Genomic DNA, 22,428 nt, shown 5'->3' with positions numbered 1-22,428 from the left:
AATTCCCAGGGGACCAAAGTCCCAGCAGAGGCAGAAAACCTGCCGTTTTAGAGTAAGATCTCAGCGCAGAGATCACACAGCTAGAGGGCAACGTCGGATAAGATCGATTTTGCTGCCCACACTTGTAATTGAGGTCAACAAATAGTTACTGAGCAGCTACTAAAGACACAAAATTCGGCATCTTTTCCACTAGCAGCCAGCTCGCACCTCCCATCCTTTCCTGGCCCGGAGCCAGACCTGGGCGAGCTCTGCAATCTGCTTTATCAGGTAGTGAACGTATCTTGTCATCTTGGTAACCACAGAACCCAGATCCGGCCCCGCACTGAATGGGTGCACGTTGTTTGGATCACTGGTCATTGCTGAGGGGAAAAAAGGTTTCCTATCTGTGGTTTAGAATGAGTGCCATAAAGTATGAGCAAGAACTTGCCACTTAAATGTGACGTATTCGCTGGAGCTCAAGGAACACGGACACCTCCAAACACCCCAGGGCTCACACTGAAGTCTGAAACACGGAGTTTACATTCATCTGCTACACGATCCTCTCACTGCTTTCACAGAATCCAACACATTTTAAAGGACTGAAGGCAATCCTCCGTATTCCGTTCAAGTTTCAAGCCCATACAGAATATCAAGGGAACAATTTCCTCACCTGAGATTACATTACGCTCTCTGCCTCCGGAATGAAACTTTTAACCTTTTCCTATTACCGTGTGGAAGGTTTTCCATTTCGCTACCCTGCCCCCCTCCCGATGAAACAAAGTTTTTGCCATCTGGGGACTTTTTCCTATGGAGAGCTTTGAGGATCTCTGTAAAAAAAAATACTTATAAATGTACCATAATTATCTCCTTGTGAAAGAGAGAAGAGCCTACAATTTATGGTCGGGCATCACGCGGGCCTATTTTAGCTGCACACAGAGCACGTAGTAAATAGAAACATCAGCTTAGCCATTTCAGAGGGCCGCTTTGGAAACAGATTTCTCTTGCATGACCACTCATTCCACTTGAGCAGAAAGAATAATAGGGCAAATTAGCAATTTAGTTGTGGAACAGTGGCCAACAGAATCTTATTACAGAAAGAAAGTATCGTGTTCTGGGAAAATGGGTGGCCAGGGTTTATAAATCTGTAAGAGATACCACTTAGTATCTCATTCCATGACAACTACAATTTCTTGTGCCCTAATCAAAGGCAAGAAATCAGTATGTATTGGAAAAGCACGAGAACCAGGGGCAACAGAGGACTACTGGGGTGTCGGCCGGATGTGAATAAAAGATCAAATAATTTCTATTGCAGGCTCCAGAGTCTAGTTACATCAGAATTTAACAGACTTCATGCAGCCACAAACTAAATTTCAGATTTTTAAATATTTTATTACATTACAGCAACATTAATAGAATTACACATAAAATGTAGTCATAATTCCGTGACTTCAACAAATCAAATTGCATATATTTGTCCACTTTTCCATCTAGTCCCTGTTACAAAAAAATATATATAATTTTTGCTGAGCTTAAAGCACACTGCAGCTAAGAAGTGCTTGACATTTTAAATCAATACACAATGTTTTTAACCCCACTGTTTTGACCCTGAGGCTGTTTACTCTCTATTTATCAATAAAAACATTTTCCTCAGAATTATACCAATGATAAAGGCCATTAAACCAACACAACCCTTTGATGGGCTCTCTAGACCACATAAGTGAACTGTGCACACTGTTCCCTCTTCATAGCGCCAAACCCTTTCCACGTACAGTTCGCAACAGAAATATGACTCATTTTTTTTTTGGTCCCTATCAAATTTTACAAATTAACATTTTTGCCACTAAGCATTTTCTTAAGTGCTCATTACTTCTTCCAGGTCTGCTGTTCTTATGTGAAGTTTGGCGACCATCAGTCTTCTTTTGGGCTCACTGTTTGCCCCAAGGCTAACTTTTCCTAAGAATGTATGCAACCAAAACTCACTGCAGCTGAAATGGTAGAGTCCAAACATCCTGCTTTATTCATACATACACTATATAATAAGACTTTTCTTTTGTTTTTCATAGGTATAACCATCCATGACTGACCAAAATCCCTTACACAGATGTATCAGAGATCAGTCCACCAGCTCGGCTGATGTTTTAGGACCTGCCTCAGCTTCCCTAAAAACAACAGAGGTGGAGGAGCCAAGTGGGATCAGACATACTGTGCATCACCAGTCGGGGGAATGCTGGCCCAGAGGTCACATTTTTTTTTTTTTGACAGTTATTTAGTCACAGGTGTTGGTACAACATGGACAGGAATACTCAGCAAGAGTTATTAAAACAGGGGTGGGGGGCTGGGTGGCTCAGTCGGTTAAGTGTCAGACTCTTGATTTTGGCTCAGGTTGTGATCTCAGGGTCATGAGATCGAGCCCCACGTCAGGCTCCGTGCTCAGCACAGAGTCTGCTGGAGCTTCTCTGTCCCTCTCCCTCTGCCCCTCCCGCTCATGCTCTCTAAAATAAATTTAAAAATCTTTAAAAAAAAAAAGTTATCAAGAGAGGGCCTATGTTTCCTAACAAGAGAAGGTCCTGTTTCTAAAAGAATAAAAGAACGGTGTCTGGGGCACCTGGGTGGCTCAGTTGGTTAAGTGGACAACTCTAGATTTCGGCTCAGGTCATGATCTCAAGGTCTTGGGGTCACGCCCCGCATCGGGCTCTGGGCTTAGTGGGGAGTCTGCTTGAGGATTTTCTCTCTCTCTCTCCCCCTGACCCTAACCCTGCTCACATGCACTCTCTAAAATAAATAAGTCTTTAAAAAAAAAATGGTGCCTGAATTGAGTGCCCATCAGAGATGCTGCCACATGGAAATACTACCCATGTTGTCTTTTTTTTTTTTTTAATTATGGTGAGAACACAACATGAGATCTACCCTCTTAACAAATGTTTAAGTATACAATATTGTAAAATGTAGACACCGTGTTGTACAGATCCCTCGAGTTTATTCATCTTGTATAACTAGAATTTTATGCCCAATGAACATCTGCCCCACTGCCCTCTCCCCCCAGCCCCCAGGGGCTGCTCTGTTCTCTTCTTCTCTGAGCTTGACTATTTTAGACACTTCATATAGATGGAATCATCAGTATTTGTCCTTTTAGAACTGGCTTACTTCAAGTAACATAATGTCTCCAACATTCATCCACGTATAGTAGGATTACCTTCTGTTTTAACAAGGCTGAAAAATATTCCACTTGATGTATACACCACATTTTCTCTATCCATTCATCTGTCTATGGATAGATTGCATCCATATCTCGGCTGTTGTAATGAACATGGGGGTGCAGAAACCTCTTGGAGATCTTGATTTCAATGCCTTTGTATATATGCCCAGAAGTGGGATTATGATAGCTCCGAATCATATGGTAGTTTTATTTTTAGTTTTTTGAGGACCCTCCATCACGTTTTCCCCAGTGGCTGCACCATTTTATATTCCTGCCAATAGTGCACAAGGGTTCCGGTTTCTCCGCAATTGTACCAACACTTGCACATTCTGGTTTTTTATTTCAGCCATCCTTCCAGGTGTGAGGTGATCCCTCACTGTGGCTTTGACCCGCATTTCCCTAGGGACTGGTGATACTGACCACCTTTCCACACACCTGTTGGCCATATGCCTATCAAGTCTTTTGCCCATTTTCAAAATCAAGTTATTTTTGCTATTGAGCTGTAGGACGCCTTATTGTCTCCTAGGAGCCTTATTTTGCTTTTCCCAAAGTAAGTGCCACAGAACACGCAGCAGGACAGAGTAACAGTCAGGCATGGCCTTCAGACACGTGAATCCCAGCTCCGTGACCAGACGTGCCCCTCTGAGCACACTACCCCTCTGAGCCTCAGCTCCGGGCCATACAGTGCTGTTAGCATGCTGCCTACCCCGCAGGGGTTCTCAGGATTCTTTTTTAAGTAGCCTCCATGCCCAGCGTGGAGCTCAGTGCGGGGCTCAAACTCGTGACCCTGAGATTAAGACCTGAGCTGAGATTAAGAGTCAGATGCTTAACCGATGAGCCACCCAGGTGCCCCGGGTTTTTAAGGATTTTAAAGACACAGGTAAAGCTCGTTACACAGTGCCTGGTACACAGTAAGCTCTCAGGTTTTAAAAATGAAAGTCGTTATTTCATGGTGAATTTCTTACTTTCTCCCCAGCCAACAGCAAGCCAGTAAGAGATCATAGGTGTTTCATCTCAAGTGTATGGGTACTTCTCTGAATTAGACACATAAAAATAATGTACTTTTTATACCCATTTCACTGTGACTCAATCATTTGACTATATGTCAATCAGTTAACAAACATTTGCCTTCGGGGCAATTCCCAGAGTTCGGTTTATAACCCCCAAGAGGCCAGAAGGTAGATGAGAGGGTTAACTAAGGCCAGCTGTCCAGGCTGAGGCTGAACCAGTTCGGTAAGACTCTAAAATCTGCCATTCCGCGGGTAAATCCAACTGTTTCGCATTTCACAGAGCACATGCTCATCCCTGTGCATCATTTTCAGGAGAAAACATAATTTTATGTACACCTGAAATGATGGGTGTGTGAGCCTGAGTCCCTGCCTGAGTCCCCTTGTCTCTCCTGTTCTGCTGAAGGCAGGGCCCGTCGCTCTTTCTAGCTGTGCCCAGACCAGCCCTTTCCTCCCCGACCTTGCCTGCAGCCTGGCGGACCTCGCAGCCTTGATCACGGGAGAGGCACCTTCAGCTGCTCCTCCTTTCTCCAGGTGCCCTACTGTCCCCCTTTCTTTCCCTGTGCTAATCCTACTGAGCTGTGCTCAGTGCAGGTAGCTTTCAGCCCCAGGGGCTTCTGCAGCCCATGTCTTGTTTAGTGGAAGCTCAAGGAAAATCCAGATGTTATTCCATGAAGCCACAGGAGACTACAAAAGACATCCTATGCTGAAGTCGATGTGACATTCCACATACGAAATGTACCCTCGTGTGTAGAACCCACACCTCCACATCCAGTTCTTTAAAGGCACATTCTTTACACTATGGGCATTAAAAACATTTTGCAGAACGACTTTCTCGTGTGAGCATTTTCTTTCTGCAGCAGTTACTACCAGACTTATCAGAGGTTATTGACAATGAGACAACAGTCAGGTCACATATAAAAATCATCTTTATGAAGGCTGGTCAGATCTTTGGTCTGATTTTAAATCAGGCAAGATTTTGCATCTGGAGTACTCTTGAAATAAAAATATGACCCTTTTATTCTACACTGGTGGTAGGTATGCTTTTCTGGGTGTAGCTCACACTTGTTTCCTTTGCCAACTGCATAATTAAGAGTTTGCACCTGTTACTTCGATTTGATTTAACTTGAATTTATTTAACTCTGTGCGTCTCCATTCTCATTGTATTTAAGACATCCAGCATAATTCCTCTTGCTTTACAGTCAAAAGGCTTCCTCTCAGACAAAGGAGTATGATGAGTAAAGGCTTTTATCTTACGTGTCTGACAACTTAATGTCACTACATACAATACTAAGATGGTCAGCCCCCTAAAAGGTTTATTATTTAGGTTGGGCATAATGTGTGAGCATTTATGACACACACTAATATATCTTTACCCTTGAGAAATGTCTGCCCTTCCCCCACTGTTAATTCCTACAGCCATGAAGCCGGGTCTGACAAGGTGGGCACCTGCAGTGGGTGGGGTGGGGGATCCACACGGTCCAGGCAGGGTGAGGAGGGCTCCTCACTTGAAGCAGCCCGGTGAGGGAGGACGGGCCTAAGGAGGGTGATGAGGACATCCATGCAGAGAAGTGGCTGTAATATGGTTGGTTTGGGTTTGGTTTGGGGCTTTTCTTACTGCTGTCCCGAGACAGTCTTGAGGCTAGCGGCAGGTCAGTCCCCTTCCTAAGAGGCTAAGTCCACACTCCACCCAACTCCCTTACCAGAGGGGCTCCCCCTCTCTGGTGCCACTCTGCACCTGCCCCAACGGTCCCCGCTGTAGGCACCAGACAACCAGGGACAGCCCCTGTCAGAGGATTATCCAAATCTGCCAACCCACAAGCAGCTTTCAAAACCTAGCTATCGCGGCTGGGCTTTTCATTCATAAGATGCCCCCTCCAGTTCCAGTGTGCTGTCGCCCTGTCCCGGGGCACAACTGCCCGCATGGCCCAGCCCCCCTCATCTGGAGCTGCCTTTCATCCGTCTGAGCATCGGTAGGTTGTGTCCCAGCAGCAAAAGACTCTTGAAATCTTATAAAATGGTGGCCCCACTGTGATGTTTCTGGGCCCACGTGGGGAGAGGAGGCCACACGTGCAGGAGCGGGGGGCACCGAGGCATGATGTGTTGGGGCCCTGGCAGGGTGAGGAGGGTCTCCTCGTGGCACAGCGTGCAATCACGGTGCGCCACGGTGAGGAGGCGGCATCTGCAGAACCAGAGGGGAGCAGTGGGAGAACGAGCTGCCTCCCCGGTCCCTCGACTGTGAACACACTATTCTGTCCTCTGTAACAGCAAGTGCCTTGTGGCAACACACTCCGAGACTATGTCCCTATATTGTTCCTATTTTCACCCACAAATTTTCGCATCCATTGAGGATTCTTGCCTATAAGAATCTACTGTGGTTTTGTCAAATGGTGAGGATGAAGTTTTCTGAAAACTAAAAATAACCTCAGAGGCTTTTGTGCCGGACTTGCAAACTACAGCCTGGGGCCAAATGCAGCCCGCTGCCCGTTTTAGTAAATGAAGGTTTCTGGGACCCAGGCAGGCCCGTTCGCTTGTGCACCATCTAGACTTCCCGCTGCAGGGACCCAGCTGAGGAAAGGCGGCAGGTCCTGCACGTCCCCCACAAGGCTAAGCCACACTCGGCCCCCACAGAGCAAGGTCTGCCAGCCCCTGTGTTGAGGAAAACACTGCATTTATGAGACAGGTACAGAATGTTTAATAAAGAACTAGGAAAATAATTCTTATAAAGTAAAAACCTGACCAAATCATCAAAATAAAAAAATCAACAGAAAGATTGAAAAACAAAATTGAGACAATATTCCAGAAGAACAAAAGACTAAGATAGAAATAATCAGAAAATCAATCCAAAAAGCATGATAGTTAATAAAAGCTACAGAAAAAGAGAAAATACTTTTTTTAATCCAGAATTCAAGTAAAAAATTCTTTAAATGACCCATAATGAATGAAAAAGATTTACTCCAAGGCACAGTGTCTTGAAATTTTGAAATACCAAGCAAGAGAAGAGAAAGAGAACAGCTCACATACAAAGGAAGAACAGTCAAAATGGCACGAGCTCCATCGACAGCAATGCTAGGATATGCGCACATGTTAAAACTGTCTTCACGTTGTAGGAGAAAACATCTGTCATCCTGCAGTGTCTACCCAATTAAACTATCCATCAGACGTTTTCAGGAACTCATGGATCCAAAATGTGTCTCCCATGTCACTTTTCTTAGAAAGCGGCAGGAGAATGTGCACCACACACACACACACACAAAAAAGGATATAAATCAAGAAAGAGGAAGACAAGACTCCATAAAATAAGATTCCCACAGGAACTTCCCAGGATGACAGCTGTCCAGCAGGGCTAAAAAGAAGTTTAAAGCAAACAGAGGTAGAACTCTGGAAATGAAATAGCCTGGAGAAAAAATAGAATTCGTAGATTATTTGATATGATTGATTTAGAAAAAAATACTGAAAAAATTGACCAACATATGAAAGACTGAACTTCTTGGAAAATTTAAGTTTCACCAAAGCCATGCAAGAAAAAAGGGAGACAATTATGCATCCAAGAAAAATATAAAGTTGTAAAAGAGAGAAGTGCTCTATTACTCTCTGTGACTGCAGGGAACGATACCACAGTCATAATTAACAAGCCATAACAACTTATATAAAATTGCTATATTGATATGATGCAAGACAGGAGATGACTGGAATAGAAAAGCTACTATTTTATCTACCTTAAGTGAATAGATGTCTGAAACTGACAAATCCAGAAACAGCCACAGAAGAATATTATTTAGAAATATGGGGGCAAACCTGAGAAGAAACAGCTTTAAACAGCTGAACGTTATCTTAGACCCACGAGAGGACAGGTGGGGGCAGGCCTGGGTCTTCTGGCACCATTTGGTGATGTGTGGTGTGCACACCGTGCTCTGATAAGACGCTCACAGACGCCAGGACGCCGTGAGTGCCCTTCCTCGCCCGCGCTCACCCTTCCCCCCGGCACTGCCCGGAGCAAAGTCAGATGTGAAGGGCTCCCAGGCTCGTCAAGTCAGAATTTGTGCCTGCCTCCTTCATGCTCCCATAGCTGCTGGTATATTCCTTCATGCTCCCATAGCTGCTGGTATATTCCTTATAATAATTTCTGTTGATTCAACAAATCGTGAGTATTATGAGACTGGCATCCTGTTAGATGCTGGAGATAGAGTAGTAAACAACACAGCAGAGTCCTGCTCACGGGACTAGCAGTCTGACAGGCAGACATTACACACACACTCAATTCAGTATGGACAAGAGTTCTAACAAGACGCCCCAGCCTCAGTTTCCCCCCCATCCAGATAGTGTTCCCCTGGGGCTAAAGAGAACCGTGCTTGGTCTCTGCCTCTGCCTGTCTTCCGACATTTCCATAACATCTACACCCTCCACAGTTTAACTCAATGAGTTCCAGGCATCACCACAGTCTCGGGGTCGTTTTCCAGTTCTGACCTGGAGGTGACACGTGGCTTCTACTACTTGCCTCTCCTGACGTCTTCATGGCTCAAGCCACTGCCTCTCCATCCCCCCACGCTCACCCAGATGGGGCAGGTGCTCTGCACCTCTCTGGTGGTACCACGAAATAACATGATCCCCTGCTCTCCGCTCTGACCCAGATTTCAGATTTCTCCCTTCCCAGGGCTCCCACCCGAGGCCCCAGAGATCAGGACAGCAGGGAAAGCAAGGACGGCATCGGGGCAGGAGTCCTTTGTACTGTCACTTTCTTTGGCTAAGAACCTAATATCTGTCCCAGATCTTTTATTGCTGTCTTCAGGCAGCTCACACACACACACACACACACACACACAAACATCCCTCAAGAGAGACAGCTGATCAGATAGCTCAGGATGAGAAACAAAAATAGAGAGGAGGGGACGCGCCTCCCAGTAGGAGCAACACGGCATTTCAGAAATCACTTCTGAGGGCGCCTGGGTGGCTCAGTTGTTACGTGTCTGCCTTCGGCTCAGGTCATGGTCCTGGGGTCCTGGGATCGAGCCCCACATCGGGCTCCCTGCTCCACGGGAAGCCTTCTCCCTCTCCCACTCCCCCTGCTTGTGCTCTCTCTCTTGCTGTGTCTCTCTCTGTCAATAAATAAATAAATAAATAAATAAATAAAATCTTAAAAAAAAAGACATCACTTCTGAGAGTAACCTTAAGTAGGAGATAAACACATGATCAAAAAATAATCTATACAATCTAAAATGAATTTAGAACAAAATCCCTAAAAAAAAAGAAAACACATATACTTAGATACACGTTACCCCTGTTTGAAGCCCAAGTATCTGTCATATCTCTTAAAACACTTTTGCAGAGGATGTGCTCACCACTAACTCATCCGTCTGGGTCCCACTAATGTCCAGCTGGGGGTCTTCACTGCATTTGTATCACACTTGATTTCAGATACATCTTACCTTGTGAGGTAAGCACTTGCCAAATTTAGTTTCATTAAATACTAACGTGGCTGCTGAATGCCATGAATACAGCACTTTCTCATTTTAACGGATACCATGAAGTTCATATTTAAATACACTTTTTCATTTTGGGTTCTAGCCAATAAAGAAAAAAACCTTTATCTCCACCGCACACACACACAGGCATGTGCACACACACACGTGCACACAATGATCACGCACATACATACACACATACACACACGTACACACACACGTGCACAGTGATCACATGCACACACATACACGCACACTGATCACAGTGATCACACACACAGTGATCATATGCTTAAGCAGAATTCCTTGTCTTTTAAATCATAAGGGCAAAAGAGAAGGAAATATCTTTTTCCTTATTTTATATGAGTTTTCATTGGGACATGCTATTTTCACGTTTTTAAAATTTAACTTAATTCTCTAAACATTAACTTTAAAATGACCCATAAATCATAATTTCTAATGTGAAAGAAGAAGACATCAAACAGACGACTGCTTTATTTCAACTTCCAACACCAAGAACACAACCGGTGAGTCCAAAATAAACAAACAGCAACAATAATTTGCCACCTCCTGCCAATACTTAGTATGTTGTCCCAAACCAGTGGTTTATTTTTGCTATCCTCAGGTAAAGGACCAGGCTGACGATGAAGTATTCTTCCGTCTCTTTGATCCACACCAGCTCCATGTGCACTTTTCCTTCCGAGTCCACATAGTCAACATAGTAAGTGTGTCCCAAGAAGTTAGGCCCATCAGAGGGCCCGGAAGATCTCATGCAAACAGGGGAACTGAAACACCAAAAGGGTTTCCCATATTCATCCAAAAGGGTTACGTCCATTATAGAACAACTCTACAAAATAAACACAAATACTCATGGGTGTAAGGGCAAAATGGCCAATTGGACCTGATTTCCAGGTCTAACTAATACATGTGTAAATGTGTAAATGAAGCCTTGTTGTGAAGGATGAAGTGAAAGGGGAGAGAGGAGAGAGAAGAGAACAGAGTTACAGAAGAAGGCAGGGCCACACCAAGACGGTGAGAGAGCAAGAAGCGTTGGAGGGACTAGGAACCAGGGGCGCTGTGGGGCGACGGACAGGGCGGCAGGGCGGCTGTCCACATCACCTCCACCACCGCAAGCAGCAACCAGTGCCAGTAAATGCATCTCCGATAAACAAAAGAGCAATGAAACAGGGGTGGGGGCAGCGAGAACAGCACAGGGATGTTGGTGATCATTACACGCCTGCAAGGAGACAGTAAAGCGAGCCCCCAGCTGTCGGTGGTAGTAACTCACGGGAAAGAGATGGAAGAAGTATTTATAAGACACACTGAGCAGTATCTGGTATCGGGAGGTGAGGGTAGGTGAGAAGGGGGCGCTAACCTCCTACTCTCTCCCCACTGCTGCAGAAGGGCAGGGTCTGGGGAGAAGAAACGTGTCCCTTTCAGCCACGCCGCACCGACAATGCCACGTGAAGAGTCACTGCTGTACGGGGACTCGAGTCGGGGAGATGCTGATAATGATTATTATTTTACATTGATTTTTTAGCTGTTGTAAAACACACGCAACAGAACTTTACCACTGCAACCGTTTCTAAGCGTACAGCTTAGTGGCATTAAGTGACACTGCTGTGCGGCCTTCAGTACCGTCGACCTCCAGAGCCCTTTTCATCTCGCAAGCCCCAAACTCTGGACCCATTAACTTCCCAGCCCTCCCTCCCTGCAGCCCCTGGGAACCACCATTCTACTCAATGTCTCTGTGAACTGACCACTCTCGGGACTTCGTAAAGTGGAATCTTACAGTATTTGACCTTTTGTGTCTGGCTTATTTCACTTAACATAATGCCCTCTAGGTTCATCCATGTTGTAGCGTGTGCCAGAATCTCCTTCCTTTGTAGGGTGGGACAATAGTCCATAGTATGTGTACACCACCTTGTGTTTATCCGTTCAGCGGCTGGTAGACACCGGGTTTCTTCCACCTTTTGACTCTTGTGAAAAAATGCTGCTATGAAATGAACATGAGTGTGTAACATTAGCTATATTTTTTAACATGTTGTGTTTACTAAACACTAGTCCAAGCAGTTTACATATACTATTTTATTTAATTCTCAAGAATTTTTTTTCTCAAGAAACTACGAGGTAGTATGAAGGCTAAAATTTTCTAACACTTCCCTTTTTAAGAAATGGCTCATTATTTGCCATGACTTATGCCCTGTGTTAGTATTTTATTAACTGGAATTTAAACGCTTACTCTTAGATATCTGCATAAAATGAACAATGATATCAACCTAATTATAGAGACACAGGTATTACAAATACCTAGACAGATATATAAAGATATTATAGATGTCAGCATAAACACTGCTTTCAGAGATCTATACACGATTAAATGTGGCCAATAGCACTGACCATTTGGACCTGAGTATGATCAGGCCAAAGAGTCCTGACTCAAAAAAGTGTTTCTCAGAGAGAAATTAAAGGAACACAAACATTCCAAAAGTTAAAAAAAAAAGAGAGAGAGAGATGGTCTAGTAAGTAAGGGACGAGAAGTGGTTCCCACCTCTGGAGGAGACCTGAGTGAAGAACAAGCCAACATGAACCATCCCCGGCCCCCGACGGCAGAGAGTACAGACCAGAGCCGAAAGCCCCTGCCCACATGAGGTGGGGGCCACCCAGCGAGACAGTCTGAGGAGCCCAACACTAGACCCTCCACGTCCTGGAACAGCACACATCTACCCATCACACCCTCTGCTTCTGGCAGAACAGGGACCACAGTTCACAGACCATGGAGAAGGGCTCACTGGGGCTGAGAGCAGGGGGAACCAAAGCGAACCCTGAGAGCTAGAATGTGTCTGTCTGTGCTCAGGCAGCCAGAGCCCTTCTGGAATAAACAGCTATCATCATGGCCATTTGATGAAGGAAGCTCCATGGCCATGTCAACGCCCAAGATAATACACCTGGTCAGGTGGTCATGCGGACCCAAGACTTTCTTTACCCCATCGCCCTTCATTATCTTAACTACTGGTTTAGCAGTCTCTCGGTTTTGTTACTTAAAACCTCATCAAAATCTGGCAGCACAGACACAGTGGCTAGAACCATGAGCAAGGAGGAGGCCGTGAGAAGAAGGTGACACCCTGGGCTGCCCCAACGTTTCAGAGGAAGATGGAGAAGGAAATCCAGGAGGAACGGTCGAGAGGTGTAAGAACTCTGATAAGGATGCTGCTCATGAGCCCTGAGCCCTTCAGGAAATGGCTTCCTGTCTGCTGTCGGCCCCTCAGCTGCCGACAGAGCTGTGAGCTATCTCCCAAAGCCCTCCTGGTTCTAAAAGCCTAGCATTCTCCAGTTCCTACATATCCTATGGAACACCGGGCACACAGTGGCACAAAAACCCTTTAACAGCCTCAACTCCAAATTCTTTATCCTGGCCTGTGAGGCCCCTTGTGAGCGCCCCCCAGCCTGCCTTTCCACCCACCTCCTGCTACTCCCTCCCTCCTCTGGTGCATTCCTCACTGGGTGCGGAGCCCGGTCACACTGGGGAAGCTCAAGATGGATAGACAGCCGCCGCTGGGCTCTTCCACCCCTTTCCAGGCTCAGTGGATACCCAAACGCTGCTTCACAGAGCACAGAGGCCACCTCCTCCTTCATGCACGTGGGGTGTCGGGTTCCTCCCAAGGTGCCGACTCCTTTAATCACCCAACACTGCCAGCAAACCCACCAGGGCATCTTTCTTGGGGGCTGGGGTGGGGGCACAGCCGCCATCACACACCGAACCCGGGACACGCCCATCGGCAGGCTTCACTATTCTTACATGAAGCACAACCACACTTACACTAAAATATCTAGCTTGAATCACAACGGATGCCGAGCTCCATATAGATCTAGAAGTAAGTTACATTAAAATAACACAAAAAATGCCAAGGCATGAAAGGAGAAAGTACAAGGAACGGATATAAGAAAAGCCTTACCAAAGGAAACTCCATCCATCAGCACTTCTGATAGGAACAGAGAGAAGGCAGGGCAGGAGAGCGGTTTTGACTGGCACTGAATTCTACCGAAGCCTGCGGCAGCGACCACCCCGCCATTCAAACGGCCTGTGTAAGACACACTGGCGAGCGGTCGGAGAGCAGCGGGCCTGTGCGGGCTCAGCACTAACAGCACCGGGGCAGGCGGCTCTACAATGTATTTGAGACCACAATCTGACTTTGAAAAGAAAAAGAAAACCTCATCAGCTTTTAACGTGATGTTTTTAAGTGTTTACGGCTGAGCAATCCCCCGTATAAAATGACGAGTTGCTGACGTTGGACTCCAGGCACCCAGGCAAGAGTTAGGTCTGGTTTGAACGACCGACGGGGCCACCCTCGCCCTCCCGTGCTCCTCTGGCAGAGAAGAACCCCCTGTGAAGAGTAACCAGGAGGACCCCAGAGAGCCCACCCGTGACCACACACCTCTCCAACAACACAGTGGGACGGGCGGCTCCGCCGTCCGTCATTATCATGATCATCGATACCCGTCCCGGGCCCAGAGTCGCCGGCTTGGGTGACACTTTCTCACTGACCTGCGCCCCAACGGCATGCTGAGTGACAGTCCGGAAGGCTGTTTCCACAATCTCCGCCACAAGCATGCTGCTTTGTTTTTTGGTTTTTCATAGTTACATGTATTTAAGAAACTTTTTTACGGTTTACCCTTGTTAATAAAATGTTTTTAACTCCTTGAGAGCAATTTCTCAAAACATGTTTTATAGTTTCACTACAGTTACGCTGCTCAGATGCCTGAGGGAAATGCCTGACCTGCGTGGCAAACACCAGGGACAGGACATCACTTACCTCGACTTTTCTTCTTTAGGAACTCTGAGGATATCTCAGTCCTAATACCAAACCCCAAAATTACGAACAGGAAAACACAAATGGACCTTGCCCAGCCGCAGCAGGCCCCCGGGAGAGGGTACAGCCGTAGAGCCCCACTCCAGCTCCCCCCAGAGCCCAGCTGGGAGAAGGAACTGCAGGGGAAAGTGTGCAGGGACACGCAGTCCATGCCTGACTGCAAGGACCCAAAACCCCGTTTTCAGATCGAGCCATTTTGCTGGAAACATGCATTCCTGAGTCACGTCGGTCTAGCGACCTACAGAATCACGGCCTGGAGCTCATTTTGAAGCTACACCTTCGGCTTCTGGTTGCTGTAAAAAATCTGTCCCCGCATTTGCAGCTAAAATGCTATTTAGGATGGTCTGTTCCACAGCTTAGTCTGCCCTACCTAAATTCCCACCTGAGACTATGTGTGTGACGAGAGCTAGGACAGAGCTCTGTTTCTCTGTAGAATTACTCCACATCCCTCCCTCTGCTCTCATCCTGCTCCAAATACCAGAAAACACAGAACAAATTACATCAGTTTTAAAATCACACAGACACGTTAAGTCTTCAGTATCTGTATTCTGCCTTTCTTGGACCACAAGGTCTACTCTGACTATAATATTTTATTTTAGTACATATTTTTATAAAACCCATTAAAAAAAACCAGATCTGTGTTCTTAAAAGACATGAAGCAATATTCTTTTATATATGATAAAAATAATCTATACCAAAGTTTAAATACTTGTTTTCAAATAAATAAGGGCTAATAAAGCAGCCCATTGTATCAAATAGCAAGTGGCTCAAGAGATAATACTTAATGATAATTAACTGTTTTTAACACTCAATGATAATACTGCCGTTGTCATCATCAGTAATTGTTCTAACAAAGTGTCCACACTTGTACGGCAGAATAGAGGCGTGTTACTGACGACAGATCCCAGTGGCTCACCAGGAATACGTAAATGCTATTCATCCCACAAAACAAAGATGGAGAACAATGAGACCCAGGGGCAGCCATGGGCACAAGATCACAGAAGAAACAAAACTACGTCTCAAAGGCTCTCATCCTCCTCCGCCTCCTCTTCTTTCCCCCTTCACCGCCGACCCCCAACTAAATAAATTCTCCCATCCATGTGGCTAATTTTTGACGAGGCACAAATTGATGTAACTGTTCAAGGGAGGGTATTCAAGGAAATATCTGTATCCTGACTTATAACTTGATGTAAGAGCAAGTAAGATGTTGAGTAAATGCTACTTGCCTGGTCCAACCTAGAGCTCCCCTTTTTCTCCATAAGACAGACAGACAGAGGGGCTTCAAGGGAGGGCAGGGGTACAAAAACATTGCTGCATACTACGCACCACTCCTGATCCCCCACACTCAACAAGAAACAGAAGGTACAAGCTAAGAGAATGTGCACATATCTTCAGACATTAGAACACTAAAACTAGGACTTTAAAAGCAGTATCAAAGATATACATAGACAGACTTTTTTTTTTATTATACAGAAACCAGGTTACATTAAGAAAATAAAACAACAAATTACCTTTATACAGCCATCGAAAACATCAGTTCTCCAAGAGAGGCCAACTTTTCCAATAAGAGGTAGGTGTTCTGTGTTATTTTTGAAACTTATAACAACAAGCTTCACATATCCATTTTCAATGGATCCTGAAAAGATTTAAGATTTTTTAAATTATGACATATCCACGCAGGACAAGTCAAGACTCTTTAGGCTTGCCGTTTCATAAAGAATGCCTCATCTAGCCACGTCCTGGATGCAGGCATCTGGCTTGAGGCCGGTGGCGTACCCACACTCCAGAGACAGAGACACAAGTGCACACTCCGGAAACACGATCTCAAAGGGAGTGGCGGGAGCTGACTGGGGTGAACCTGGATCTCACCTGTCACCGATGAGAGGTTGCTAAGGAGGCCGAGGTTCTTCTGATTTGATTAAGCTAACAGCTGTGGAGCTTTCCAGAAAGCAGACGCCAGAGTGGTGCAGACATGAGATGTGAGGGAGCAAGGCGGGCAATGTCCAGAGGACTGAGGAACTTAAGAGCAGGGAAGTATGGAAGAGATGAGAAGCCCCACGCACATAAAGGAATAAACATCTTTCATGTGCTTATTGGTAAGTAAAAATCCTTGCACTTGCTACCAACAGCTTGAGACCAGAGGCCTTGCCCCTTCTCTGACTAGTTAAACACTGACGAAGAGCTACCTGGCCACTAGCAAGGGCCCAACACAATCCAGGTGCACGAGTTCCACTATCCAAGGCCCTGATGCTCGGACAGCCCCCAGGACTGCTGAGCTTCCCGTGACCATGGGCTCTGCACCCTCCTTTTACGTGCCCTAAAAAGTGACCAGCACGCAGGACAACATAACAGCTCCTTCACTTGTATGCAGGCTTTCTTCAGAGAGAGACACCTCGACAAAGGTAAGATGTGAGTCACAGGGCAAAGCAGACAGAAGAATGGGGAAGAACAAATGTTCTTTGGCCTTAGGTGGGTTATTTCAGGAGAAAAATAAAGCCAAAGCTAGGCTGCCTTAGGAGCCAAAAGCCCCACCCTAGAAACTCAGCACGGTGCTGTCACGTAAGCCGAGCCTTAGTGCCGCTTTGCCAGCAGCCTCTTCTGTGACACGGTAATGGCTCTAAGGGAGAGACCCCCAGGAGCAGAGCTTTCCAGCCCTGCAGGAGGGTGCTGGGAGCCCATCTGTACCAAGGACAGAGGCAGCCCACGACGTGGTCCCCTCGCTGCTGAGTAATTACCAAGGACCGTGCAGCTCCTCTCCTCCTCTCCCCCGGTGAGGGAGCCAATGCCAAATGACACTGACCCTTCCCGGCAAGAGCTCCACTGTCACCTCGGCAAGGCTCAACGGAAGCAGGGAGGAAATCTGTGAGAAGGGAAGCCTCAGAGGAGACGTGGTAATGACATTCTGAACGGACCAGATGTGGTTCTGCTCTGCTCTATATTACTGCACAGCCATGTGCAAAATCGAGAGAGACCTCCGACCGGCTGGCATGTGCACTGGCAGTGAGACGATGCCGTACAGAAAGCCGCGAGTTCATTTTCCATGTGGCTTGTCCTCAGGCCACTACAGAAAATGGACCCCAAAGTACAACAGCCAATAACATCTCAATGGCAATTGTCTAAGCTAATAAACATGAAACCTCTGTGGAAGCAAGGACTGTTGTTATTTTATTACCAAATATTCTCCCGCTTTAGAACAACTTTAACATTTGCAGTATCTTGAAAGGTCAGAGCTCTCTGGGCATGCTCTGTAAGTGCTTGTATCTATCAGAGACAAAGGTTAAGCTCACCCTACATTTAAACAATCTGCACACTGAATGTATGTGTGAAAACGTGTATATATAAAATAGGCAATATTTTTGAGTATTTACTGTACACCAGCCATTGTGTTAGGCACTTTATGTAGAGTAGCTTAAAAGACTACTTTAAAATATCTTAAAATCCTACTATTAATTAGGTATTACAGTTTTCTGAATTCACAGGTGAGAGAAGGGCACACAAAGAGATTAACTGTACGTCACCCAAGGTCATACCACTGGTAAGTGACAGAGACATGATTCAAACATTATGTGTCTATTATAAGATGGATCTTATAATAGATTAAAACATATACAAAAAGGGGAAACATAATCACCTATTTGCTTAAATACTGAGAATTTATAATATAGATTTAAATTCTCATAAAGTTTTGCTTTTGTATTACTGCCAATAGAGAAAAATCTATAAATTAGCAGACAATATTTGCTGGGGAATCACTTATGGCTCCCCCAAATTTGTGGCAATTCCTGCGTCTATGTGTCTCATGCTTACTCCTCTCCCCTCCCCAAACTTCGTATAACTAGGTCATAAGTGGCCTGGTTCCCTCACTTGAGCTAACATACCCTTAGTGAATTCCTGTGTTGCTTAAACCCATCAGAATAAATTCTGTTGTTAGAAACTCCAACTCTAACCTACCAAACCACAAGACCATCCCCAAAATGCAGAGAAATTAAATTCAAGGCTCACTGCCCTTGGCTTCAAGTGACATTCACTTACAAGCCTGGATTTTAGAGTCATGAAGGCCTCATTCCAAGCCCTGCCCAGCCATTTACTAGCTGTGTAACCATGGTCAAGTTCTAAGCTGAGTAAAATAAGGACACAAATAGAAAGTACTTTATAAGGCTTTGTGAAGATTAACAAAATGAAGAATACACATTAACATTACAGGGTAGATTATTATATATCCCAGGCTAGATGTGCTAAGCACCTTATATGTATTACATCCTCTAAGAGCCAAGCCTACTGCCAAGTAGAAAGTAGGTATGTAGCACATGCATAGACAAGACTCAATAATTATAAACACATCTGTTTGCCCAAATGATCTACAGATTTAATGCAATCACAATCATAAACCCAGCGGGCATTTTAATAACTTATGAAGAATCAATATAGAAAAATAAGTAAATAATAAAATTTGATAATCTGATTCTAAAATTCATATGGAAATACTAAGGACCTATAAAATAGCCACATAATCTTAGGAAGAAAAAAAGCTGACTTCAAGACTTACTCTAGAGGTACAGCAATCAAAACAGTGCGGCATCCCTGTAAGACACGCAAATAGATGAACAGAACAGAATAGATGGGTCCAAATACAGACCAACACTTTTACACGCAATTGACTTTTAACAAAGACATCAAAGTAATTCAATGAGACAGTCTTTTCACAAATGGTGCAAAAAAACTTATTATCCATATGGAAAAACAGAATGAACCTCAACCCTTACCTTATACTTAACACAAAAATTAATTAGAGATGGATCATGGATCTAAATATAAAGGTTAAAACCATAATACAACTGGAGGAAAGAATATCTCTATAACTTGGAGTAGGAAAAGTTTTTAAGCCCCCCCCCCAAAAAAATTACAAAATAAAAAAACTGATAAATTAGATTTCATCAAAATGAGAAACTTCTGATCATTAAAAGACACCATTAAAAGGCAAGAATACACAGTGGGGAAAGGACAGTCTCTTTGATGAATGGTGCTGGGAAAATTGGACAGCCACAGCAAAAATAAAAATAAAACTGGACCACTATCTTACACCATATCCAAAAATTAACTCAAAATAGATTAAGACTTGAATGTAAGACCAGAAACCATAAAACTCCTAGAAAAAAACATAAGCTCCTTGATATAGATCTTGGCAATACATTTTTGGATCTGCCTCCAAAAGCAAAGTCAACAAAAGCAAAAGTAAACAAATGGGACTACTTCAAACTAAAAAGCTTCCACACCACTAAGGAAACCATCAACAAAGTGAAAAGATAACCTACTGAATAGGAGAAAATATTTGCCAATAATATGGCCAATAGGGGTTGATATGCCAAAGAACTCATAAAACTCAATATCAAAAGAAAATCTAATTAAAAAGGGACAGAGGATATAAAAATGTCTTTTCCCAAAGAAGACATCCAGACGGCTAACAGACACATGAAAAGATGCTTGAAATCACTCATCATAAGAGAATGCAAATCAAAGTCACCCTGAGATCTCCTCACACCTGTCAGAAGGGCCAGTATCAAAAAAAAAAAAAAAAAAGAAAAAGAAAAAAGAAATAACAAGTACTGGTGAGAATGTGGAGAAAAGGGGATCCTTGCGCACTGTCGGTGGGAAGTAGCTGCACTAATTTACACTTTCTACCATGGAAAACAGTATAGATGTTCCTCAAAAATGTTTTTTAAAAACTACTGTATGATCCAGCAACTCCACTTTTGGGTATTTGTACAGAGGAAATATAATCACTATGTCAAAAAAAAAAACAAAAAAAAAAACTTTGCATCACCATGTTCACGCCAGCACTATTTACAATAGCCAAGGCATGAAACAACCTAAGTGCCCATCAATGGATGAATGGAAAAAATATGTAATACACATATAAAAATCATATCCAAAAATATATAACACACACACACACACACACACACACACTAAATAGAATATTATTCAGCCACAAAAAAGAAGGAAATCCTTCATTTGCAACAACATGGGTGGACCTAAAGGACCTTATGCTAAGGGAGCTAAGCCAGACACAGAAAGACAAAACCCTAAGATTTCATTTATATATGGAATCTGAAAAATGAAACAAGTGAAAAAACAAAACTCATAAATACAGAGAACACAATGGTCATTGCTAGAGGGGAGGAGTGGATGGAATGGGTGAAGCAGGTCAAGAGGCACAGACTATAGTTACAAAATACATAAGTCACAGGGATGTAATGCACAGCATGGGGACTATAGTCAAATATTTGTAGAGCATACTTGAAAGTTGCTGAAAGTTTCTGTATGGTGACAGAGGGTAACTAGACTTATTGCAGTGATCATTTCACGACGTATAAATATCCAATCAGTACATTGTACTACAGAGAGTAATGTAATGTTATATGTCAATTATACCTCAATAAAAAATGTTTTAAAGATACCATTTAGAAAATGAATAAGCCAGCCACAGACTGGGAAAAGATACTTGTAGAACATTTATCTGCCAAACAACTGGTATTTAGAATACATAAAGGACTCCCATAATTCAAGAATAGACAAGTCATTCTTTTTAGAAAGGTGAAAGGATTAGTAGATGCTTCAAAAAGAAGACAGGAAAGTTACCAAAAAATGGCCAAGAGGCACGCAGACAGGCGCTCACACTACTGGCCGTTAGGGAGACACAAATCAAGGCCAGGATGACCATCTTACTCCCACACACTGGAACAGCTAAAATTTAAAAGACTAATAACACCAAATGTCGGCTGGGATATGGAGCAACCAGAACACTCGTACAATGCTGGTGGGAGTATAAAATAGTACAAACACTCTAAAAAAATATTTTGGCAATTTCTTACACATAGAATTTTCTTTTTTTTTTAATCTTTTTTTTTAAGATTTTATTTATTTGACAGAGAGAGACACAGCGAGAGAGGGAGCGCAAACAGGGAGAGTGGGAGAGGGAGAAGCAGGCTTCCCGCTGAGCAGGGAGCCCGATGTGGGGCTCGCTCCCAGGACCCTGGGATCATGACCTGAGCCAAAGGCAGACGCTTAAGGACTGAGCCACCCAGGCGCCCCCCTTTTTTTTAAAAGATTTTATTTATTTATTTGAGAGAAAGAGAATGAGAGAGAGACAGCATGAGCAGGGGAGGGTCAGAGGGAGAAGCAGACTCCCTGCCGAGCAGGGAGCCCGATGCGGGACTCGATCCCGGGACTCCAGGATCCTGACCTGAGCCGAAGGCAGCCGCTTAATCAACTGAGCCACCCAGGTGCCCTGAATTTTCTTATACATAAAAAAATGTCTGGCAATTTTTAATACATAAACCTCCCCCAAAACCCAATGATTCCAGTACTAGGTATTTTGCCAAGAGAAACAAAAAACTTATGTCCACAAAAAAAAGACTTTCACAAGAATTCTGTAACAGCTTTATTCAAGATAGTCCCAAACAGGAAACAACCCAAATTTCCTGTCCATCAACAGGAAAACAGGTAAGCAAATTGTGGCATATTCATTCAACGGAGTATTACTCATCAATAAATAGGAATGACTATCAGTACCTGCAACAGTATAAATGAAACTCAAAGGCATTTTGCTGAAAGAAAGAATCTGGACACAAAAGAGTATATCCTGTAGGATCCCACTGATATAAAGTCCTAGAACAAGCAAAACTAATCTATGGTGAAAAAAAGGATCAGAAAAAATGTACGTGGGAGTTCTTGTACTATTCTTGCAACTTTTCTAGGTTGGAAATTACATCAAAACAAAAAGTTACCAAAAAAGTAGCACTCAAAGGTGAGCTGTTAGCAGCTCTATCAACCTTCCTCTGAAGGTCCCCTTCGCTTACGACAACTAGCGGTTCTTTTCCTATCAACAGATAACTCTGGGAATGCCCAAATCT

The 22,428-nt window shown here is 44.1% G+C and overlaps 1 protein-coding gene across 8 annotated transcripts in view; it reads right to left on the bottom strand.

Annotated features, from left to right (window-relative positions):
• The window catches only part of FBXO15 (F-box protein 15), a 74,744-nt gene that overhangs the window by 17,372 nt on the left and 34,944 nt on the right, over positions 1–22,428 (bottom strand). For 2 of the 8 annotated variants that reach the window (XM_078060171.1, XM_078060173.1), the window contains exon 9: positions 16,027–16,151. In XM_078060171.1, the coding sequence (XP_077916297.1) occupies positions 16,027–16,151 (125 nt within the window). Of the gene's footprint in view, positions 1–10,097; positions 10,492–13,600; positions 13,836–16,026; positions 16,152–22,428 lie in introns of those variants that run through there. The other 6 variants (XM_078060170.1, XM_078060169.1, XR_013443243.1 and 3 more) reach the window with 6 other exon arrangements.

This window comes from Halichoerus grypus, chromosome 13 (assembly GCF_964656455.1).
Source record: "Halichoerus grypus chromosome 13, mHalGry1.hap1.1, whole genome shotgun sequence".
Taxonomy (NCBI): Eukaryota; Metazoa; Chordata; class Mammalia; order Carnivora; family Phocidae; genus Halichoerus; species Halichoerus grypus.
The sequence above is the reverse complement of the archived record's forward strand: the minus strand, read 5'-3'. Positions and strand labels throughout refer to the sequence as shown.